This window comes from Nicotiana tabacum, chromosome 10 (assembly GCF_000715075.1).
Source record: "Nicotiana tabacum cultivar K326 chromosome 10, ASM71507v2, whole genome shotgun sequence".
NCBI classification, from domain to species: Eukaryota; Viridiplantae; Streptophyta; class Magnoliopsida; order Solanales; family Solanaceae; genus Nicotiana; species Nicotiana tabacum.
Window position 1 is genome coordinate 170,563,044 of NC_134089.1, and position 8,532 is coordinate 170,571,575.

General features: G+C 34.1%; 1 protein-coding gene across 2 annotated transcripts; it reads right to left on the minus strand.

Moving 5' to 3' along the window:
• Positions 1-3,358: 3,358 nt before the first annotated feature.
• Positions 3,359-5,283, minus strand: LOC107813795 (putative polyamine oxidase 5). 2 transcript variants are annotated; one of them, XM_075223554.1, is made up of 2 exons: positions 4,169-5,283; positions 3,359-3,919 (listed from the first exon to the last, which is right to left on the minus strand). In XM_075223554.1, exons 1-2 carry the CDS (start codon positions 5,091-5,093, stop codon positions 3,483-3,485), a joined length of 1,362 nt encoding a protein of 453 aa, XP_075079655.1. In that variant the 5' UTR covers positions 5,094-5,283; the 3' UTR covers positions 3,359-3,482. The 2 variants fall into 2 exon arrangements, with proteins under 2 accessions (XP_075079655.1, XP_016494589.1); XM_016639103.2 differs by having other exon boundaries at positions 3,359-5,282.
• Between the last annotated feature and the right edge of the window lie 3,249 nt (positions 5,284-8,532).

An 8,532-nucleotide genomic window follows, 5' to 3' on the forward strand; every position in this document is an offset into this window, starting at 1 on the left:
GAATTAGTTGCTTGTGCATATGAGCAACAAATATAAGAAAAATAGCTTATTCTTATCTCAAAAAATAATTTAAGCTTTAGCTGTTGCTTTCTAGTTCCTACTTATCATCTCTAGCAAGGACAATGATCATTTTCCCGTAATATTTACGGTCACATTTAGTGGTGACAAAATAGTTAAAAGAAAATAATTATTCATTCATATTCATTGAAAAATGGGTTGGATAATGATTTGTTTTTTTAAAAACGGGTCAAATATAAATAAAAATCGTATTATCCCCTGAGAAAATAGATAACCAATAAATTTAACTTTTACATTTGTAAAGCCTCGAAATTGGAGTTCCTAAAGTTTGGTAGATTAGGAATTCTTCCAAAAGTGATCATATTCAAGAAGTCATGGATAATATTGATATTCATATTATCTGCTGATTAATCCGTTTATTATCCATATTAAATATGGGTCGGATCGAATAATTTATCCATTTTTACATTATTATTTTTTGACTCACTCATATCTTACCTGACCCACCTGTTTGCCACCATCAGTCACATCTGAAGCAAATCTAACTGCTGCATTCAAGAAAAGGAAAGTGTTTGAATATATGTGTGAATAAATTATTAAACCATTGTAGCTTTGCCTAATTGGGTGATTGCTTGATCATGTTTTTTAATCTTAAAAAAGAGAAATATTAGTCATCATTGCTTACTGGTAAGAAATAGAACAAATGAGTAGTTGCAGCAATACAGGCCTAGCTGTCGTTAATACATTGGTTGATTTGAGCGTGAGGGACCAACATAGTAAAACTAACAAATAGTGAAAAGGGGTGATGCTATTAATTTTTTTGTTTAACTATATGGTATTTGAAACTTACTTGCGGACTAATTTCCAATTCGTGTTGGATATCACTAAGAAGTAGGACTCAAATCTGAGACCACCTATTTAAGTGTGGAGAAATTCCCAACCATCTCACCATAAGACCTGATAAAAATGATAATGTTATTAGTTAATTGAAACTATGGCCAAGTAACAATGATTATGTAATGGCCCCTTAGAATATTGATTTGTTACACCCTCAAGTGAGTAGGGACTGGAAAATTTACCCAAGAAGAGAAGGCATTATTAAAGAAGTAAATGATGATGATTCGAGGGGTCCTAATTGATTAGCCATAAGTGTGGGGGATTATATTTTCTTGTTTGTTGGGGGTGGGGGTGGAGGGGGGGTGGGGTGATAGTGGTCTACGATTTGCAAAATCATCAAAGGGGTGATTGAAACCCCATATGAAAGGGGAAAAGAGACATCAAAACTGGGCCATTTAACTTATTACAATAATAGAGTCAGCTGCTCCCTTTGATTTGACCAATCAATACCAATCCATAATCTCAAGAACTGGAAAAATATCTGTAGATTTTGATAGCATACAATAACACTTGAAAGATATTATGTGTTTGGTTGTTTGATGTGTGGGAAATGGCATCAAAAACTGTTGCAGGTGATTTTGTAAAATGATAAACACAACATAACTATAATGCAAAGAAGTTGTCTCTATGCTGAATTTTTTTGCTTTTATTAATTGGTCTGCAGTTTCAAACCACATGGCATAGCTAGAGCTAGGTGATGACATGACGGGTGTAGAGGTTGAGAACTATGGTAGAAGGTTAGTAGGTAATCGAACGTTTCCCTATGTCTTCCTTAGTTCAATAGTATTAGTGTTAGTTTGGTTTCCCTTTTATTCTTAGTTTGTTATTACCACATATTTTGTATTGTTGTTACTTACCTTCTGAACGCCCTTAGTTTGTTATTATATTTTATCTTATATTGTTATTACTGACTATTAGTGCTTCTTTCATACTCTCTTTTGCTTTCTTGGGCTTTGTTTTCTAAATACCTTGTACTGATATTACTTGTATAAGTGCTTCTTCCATCCTTTTTTTAGCCGAGACTCTATCGGAAACAGTATCTCTGTCCTTCTAGGATAGGGGTAAGGCTGCGTACATTCTACCCTTCCCAACCCCCACTTGTGGGATTACACTGAGTTGTTGCTGTTGTTGTTTTATGTGTAAAGATGTTGTCAATGCACCAAAAATGAGTTGGGATTAGTAGATTTATATTTCTTGACTCTTCACAAATGCCTATCTGATATGACTACAATTAATATTTTTGAAAAGTCTAACCAACTTATATGTCTTCATATGCATGGAATGGTACCTGTCATTCTGGGGTGGGTCTGAACCTAAGAGATCGAGACCCTTCTCCACTAACCATCAGAATCCCTACTTACTGTCTCTTTGTTAAGGACATCCATCAGTTCTATTAACATCAAAACAGAAAAAGAAATCTGATACTACTATACTCCCACTTGGGTTTCCAATCTAATTTTTGCAGGGGTATATGGTACAGATTAAAAGGTTCCTGAAATGGTTTCTGCGTTCTAAATTTCATTTAAAAGATCTCATAAACTCATCCAGCTCATGGTCTTAAAAGGAATTGTTTGATCAGATATTATCCGCTTTGGTCCAACCTTTGGGGACACTATTATCCCTTAGGTTTCAACTCAAAAGACACTTGAATCCTAAACTCGTCCTTTTATGGCTCCTGGCTTTATCATTCCATTTCGATGTAGAATTGGCCTGAGACAAGCTCCACAGTGAATACTCTTTCGAGTTCAACCATCCTAGGTTGTTAAAAAAATAAACTTCTTTTAAGAAAAATAAGAATGCTTTTTACAAGAAAGAAATTGGTGAAAATAGCACATGCTAGCCTTTTCGGACCGATAATTGAACAATAGCCAATGCTTGTAAAGTTATTGAAAAATAGTCACTATTTTGCTGCAACACGAAAAGTTCCAGTATAATATACTGGAGATTGATGGACATGTACATGAACTTCCAGCATATTATGTTGGAACTCCAACACATGGAAAGTTTCAGCATAATATATTGGAAATTGGAGCACTTGTGTATGAACTTTCAGTATACTATGTTGGACCAGTATATTATGCTGGAAGTTCACATATAAAAAATTCGAACTCCATTATATTATGTTGGAATATTTTCCGAATTTTGAATATCAAATTTATTTTTACATGAAAAGCGATTAAATTTCAATTATTTTTAAAATTCAATTGTCATATGTAAATTTGGCTATTTTTTAATTTCACCGGAGAAATTGTCCTAGCAGGATATGGCCGGTTTTACCGGATCCTGTCAACTAACCATACTAAAGGAGACTCTACAAAGATGGACCATATATAATGAGATCCAAAGCTACCTCCTTTTTCTTTACCTTTATCTTTCAAATAATAATTTATAAGCACCCAAGCATGATCAGCTAGTTTGCTTTAATAGAGCAAGAATTGTTAAATTATAGGAAAGGAAAGGAAAAAGTAATTCATCACAAACACATAGAAAAATATGAAAATAAAGAAAGCAAGAAAAAACCTGCCTAGGCTCTATTGAGTGCAATGAAAAACAAACATATTATCATATCATATATCCATAAAATGATAGTGATTAAGAAGCCTATTGGCTTCTCTTAGGCCACTAAAATAAGCACCATGAGTTGTTGAATAGTGAGTTCTATGTGTTGCTTCTCCTGCAAACAGAATTTGAAGTGGAGGAGAAGAGCAACCATTTGAATTATGAATGCTAGTCCTTTTTGGCAAGGGCTCAGCCATAATATCCAAATCATCTCCACTTGATCCAACTGCTACATAACTATATGAACCCAAGAATAATGGATCACTTCCCCATTGGCTCTTTAACACCTTTTCCACTTTAAAGTTACTTTCTGCATGCCCATTGCAGCACAAGTCATTTGATTTCTTGAAATGTTTTGAGTTTAAAAGAAAGCTAGAGATAGTTTTTGAAAAACCATCAATGATCTCTTCATTATCAAGAGATTCCAACTCAAGAGCTTCTTTACCTGCAAACCAAGATAATAAAACACTTGACTTGCTATAGATTGGACATAAATTAGCTGTTCTCCTCATCCACCAAGGAATTTTTGGGTTTGGTTTTGTTTGATGGAAAACCATCTGCAGATAAGGAAATTTTATGCCATATTCTTGATTATGGGTTGGATTTAGTTTCAAGAATAGCTTGTTTACAACACCAAAACCAAGCCTTGAGATTGCTTGAGTCTTGAAATGAGGAAGTGGAGGATTAAACATACCAGAATCTTGATTAATCCCTTGTTTTAGAACTCCAAGTGAAACTGTAACTATGACATGATCAGCATACATAATTGAACCATCCACAAAATGTAACTTCACTGCCTTATTATTAGTACCATTTTCAAATTGTAATGAACCCTCAGGCTGCCACTCAATCTTTGCGACTTTTCGGCCTAATTGGATCAAACCAGGTGGCAGAACAGATGCCAAAGATTCAATCACGGACAAGTAGCCTTTAGCAATGGTAATTTCTTCTCCAGGGAACATTCGATACTCTTTTTCAGCACTGAAATCAAGCATTTGCAAATCACCAGCTGATGTATAAGTCCTTTGAATATTCTCAAACATTGCAAAAATCCCTTCTTCAAGTGATCTTTTGCTCCATTTATCAATCCCTTGTACCTCAATATCCTCGCGATCGCCTTTCACTGATTCCCAATAAGCATCAAGTCCTTTCCTAAGGAAAGAACCAAGACTTAATCCATTGTTGGATTTAGCAATTTCATTGGATACGCCATCTTCAGTGACTAATTTCCCTTGAGCAAAATCCATGAGTTTGTTGAAAAGGTCAGAGATGGACTCAACAAGGGAAGAATTGAGTTCATGTCTACCTTCAGCAATGGTCAACGGTTCAATATCTCCATCCATACACTCCCAAGGTTGCTGAGATTGCAGTGAGTTAATTTGTTGAGCAATCTTATAAACAGGACTGCCTATAATTCCATGAATCCAAGTAGCACCCATTTCAATCCTGTCACCACAGAATTCTGATGTGTTAATTCTTCCACCAATCCTATTACCACCCTCAACTACACACACCTCTAATAATTCCTTGGATCCTGCTGTTTTATAGAGCTTATTAGCTGCTGTAAGGCCAGCCATTCCTGCCCCAATTATCACTACTTTTGGCTTCTTGCTTCCCATTATTCTCTTATAGCCAAAAAAAGAAAGAAAGGGAAATGATATAGAGAATATAAGCTAAGGAGAAAAGAGTGAAAGAATTTTGTGAGGAGTTTGTATGAAATATTACTACTGAACAAGAATCAAATATATAAGGAGTTTACTAGCTATCTCGTATTTCCCCCCTTACTTTTTTTTTACATAGTTTATTCGATCTAATAAAGACATAGATCTACTTTTCTTGGCCATTAGTGTTGCTGTATTCAATCCTTTAACTTAACCCCACCTTTATTAGCTTTTCTCTACCCTACTGCCACATGCTAAGCATGCAGCATAATATAAAATATTCACAATGCGTAAATGAGCGGTGAATTCAAAATTTTAAGTGTGCGCAAATCCAGAGTGCGGGTTCAAAATTTTAATTTTATGAGTTCGGTATTCGGATTTCAACTACTGAACTCATCACCTTGTATAAGTTATTGTCGGGTTTTATGTATTTAATTATATTAAATACTTAAAAAAGGGTGAATGAAAAATGAAGAAAAATGAATTTTTTGAGTGAAATTTTAAGTTTTCCCCCTTGGCAAGGGACATTGTCCCATATTGGAAGAGGAAGAGGTTTTTTATAGGTATATAAGCAATTGCTCTTCTTCTAGCTCTTAAAGAGTTGAGAAAAAGGCAAGTCTCGCGTCGTCGTCGTCACTCGGCTTCGGATTTGATTGATTGATTAATTTTTTGGACCAAATTTATTTGTTAATAATAAAATATTAACAAAAATGTTATTAAATATTTGTTTTAATAACAGAATATTAATATTAAATCCAATCCGTTTTTTCTGTTTTGGTAACAGAAAATTAACTACCCTCTTCAATGTTCCCTTTTTATTGTTGAGTAAATAGCCATTTATGTTATGACATTTATGTTGTGGCCGTTTTGCATAAACAGCCATTCTGAAGAGTTGCACCTCTTCAGATTTCAGCTCAACTTTGGCTATAAATACAAGATTATTCTGCTCAGAATTCCCATACGACTTTCTGAGTTTCTTCTTCTTCTTCTTCTTCTTCTTCTTCTTCTTCTTCTTCTTCTTCTTCTTCTTCTTCTTCTTCTTCTACATAGTTTAAACATCAAACAAAGCAACAGTAAGTGTGATTTGCTACCGAACTTTGTGTTCTCTGAAGCACTGAGGTTTGAAATACCACTACACCAGTGTGTAATTCGTTCTATCCTGGGAGGAAATAATCCATAACCTTGGGTACTAAGAGGGGATTAAATTCCTTAAGGAAACACTGTGAATTCAGTGGGCTCGAATTCGTTTTTTGTTATTTCGTTGTTCATTTCTATTTATGTTCATTTATATTTTCCAGAATTATTTTACAACTACAGTTTACTAACAGTTATGAGTTAATAATTTAATATTATCTTCGTTTTAAATTAGATGCGGCATTTTCCTTTTTAGTCTGTTCCAAAAAAAATTACACATTTTCAAATTTGAAAATAATTCAACTTTATGTTAGATCTGATTTTAATGATGCAAATAATATATCTGTTCTATGTGCAAGAACTCATGTACAACATTCAAAGGTTGAAGGAATCAATCAGAGAAGATCAAGGAATCAATGGTTAGCTACGAGATGGAAGCAATCAATCAGGAAATTAAGAAAAGCAATCTGGGATTAGCAAAGATCAACAAATCAATGGACAACTACGAGATGGAAGGAATCAAGGAAGGCAATTCGGGATTAGAGAAATCAATCAAAGCCAAGACGGAATCAATCAAGCCTAGACTTAAGGAATCAAATAATTTAAGCGTATCCAAATCTGGAAGGTGCAAGATCTTGGGAAGCATACATGGAAAATCATTCAAGCCTCTCGTAAACATAGTCGTTGTTATATAACCTTATTCTTGGAAAGAATCAATTTCTCTCCAAGGATCAAATCTCTTAGGTTGACAAATCTCTCCAGAAACGAAGCCTCTCTCAAGGTATTTAAATTTGTATCTGTATCCTAGAGCGTTATACTTTGATCGAACCAAATACCCTCTCTTTATTCTACTATAAACAAACATTGTAGCTCTATTAGAACCGATGTGTAACAAGTTAGAGAAGAAAGAGAGAACAACACTGGTGAGGCATTGTATCAAAAGAAACAAGTGAAATAGGAACTAAGCGATCGGTGTAGATCATACCATTTTCTGTACTCTCGAAGAAACTTATTCACTGAAAAAGAACTCCCTTGCAACCCAAGGGAACTGGACTAAGATTCACATTGAATCCGAATCAGTATAAAAACTCTGGTGTCTTTAACTCCTGCATTTAATTTCTGCATCTTAAATTCTGTCTTTACTAGTATCAAATTCTTATATCTAGTCGACTAATCGTAAAACTAGTCAACTGATAGCTATTAAGATTAAAAATAAACAATTCAATCCCCTCTTGTATTTTCACTTTAAATTAGGCTCTTCATTTTTACTCTTAACGAGAAATTTTTATAACCACACAAATATTATGACCCCACAAAGCTTTTACCCTTTAAGTTTTTAAGACCACAAGTTTCAATTTTTATCCTTCTTAAATTTTGTGCCGAATCAAATTAACTCATCTGGATAGAGTATTTTTACCAATTTTAATGGTTTTACATAGATAAATCTAGGTCTAGACTAAAGTTCTGGTTTCAACCTTCTTCATAACACGTGTGGGAATATTCAAAAATAGGCTTGTTACTAAAAAAGAACATTAAAGCTTGTTTTAGCTCTGTATATATATTGATGTCAAGACTAATAATAGGTTGATGATTCCTCTCTCACCAACCTCTCACATGTGAATCAGATTTAAAAAAAAAGGCCCATATAGTACTGTAAACACCTTTGAATAGTGTTGATTAGTCAATGAAAGCCATGAATTATTTCAACAATGTAATCACAACTCTCATGAACTCACCCATTGACCTTACATATTTGAAGACAGGGTGTGTTTGCTATGAAAGGAAAATATTGTTCGTTTCTAATTTTTTCATGTTTGGTTGGCTTAAATATTTTGAAAAATATTTTTCTTATGAACTCATTTTCTTCAAATTCTTTATCAAGAGAAGGGAAAATATTTTCCAAAACTCCTTCTCAACCTTCCCCACTCTCACCAACTCAACCCACCCCCTCTCCAAAAAACATTTTTTTTTCAAATTTTAATTTTTCCGTTACCACCCACCCTGCTACCCTACCACCCCATCAACCCCCCTCCCCCCTTGCGAAAAAAATATTTTTAAAATATATTTTTCAGTTTTAATTTTATTATTTATCGGTTTAAAGGCTCAAAATTTTACAAGATCCAAAATTATGTGTTCGGAGGTATATGTGTTTGGAAGTTTACGGGTTTAGAAATTATAAAGTTTACGGGTTCGAAATTCCGCGGTTTTGAAAGTTTAGCAGTTTTAAAGTTTATGAAATTTGTGGATCCGGAAGGTTATTGGT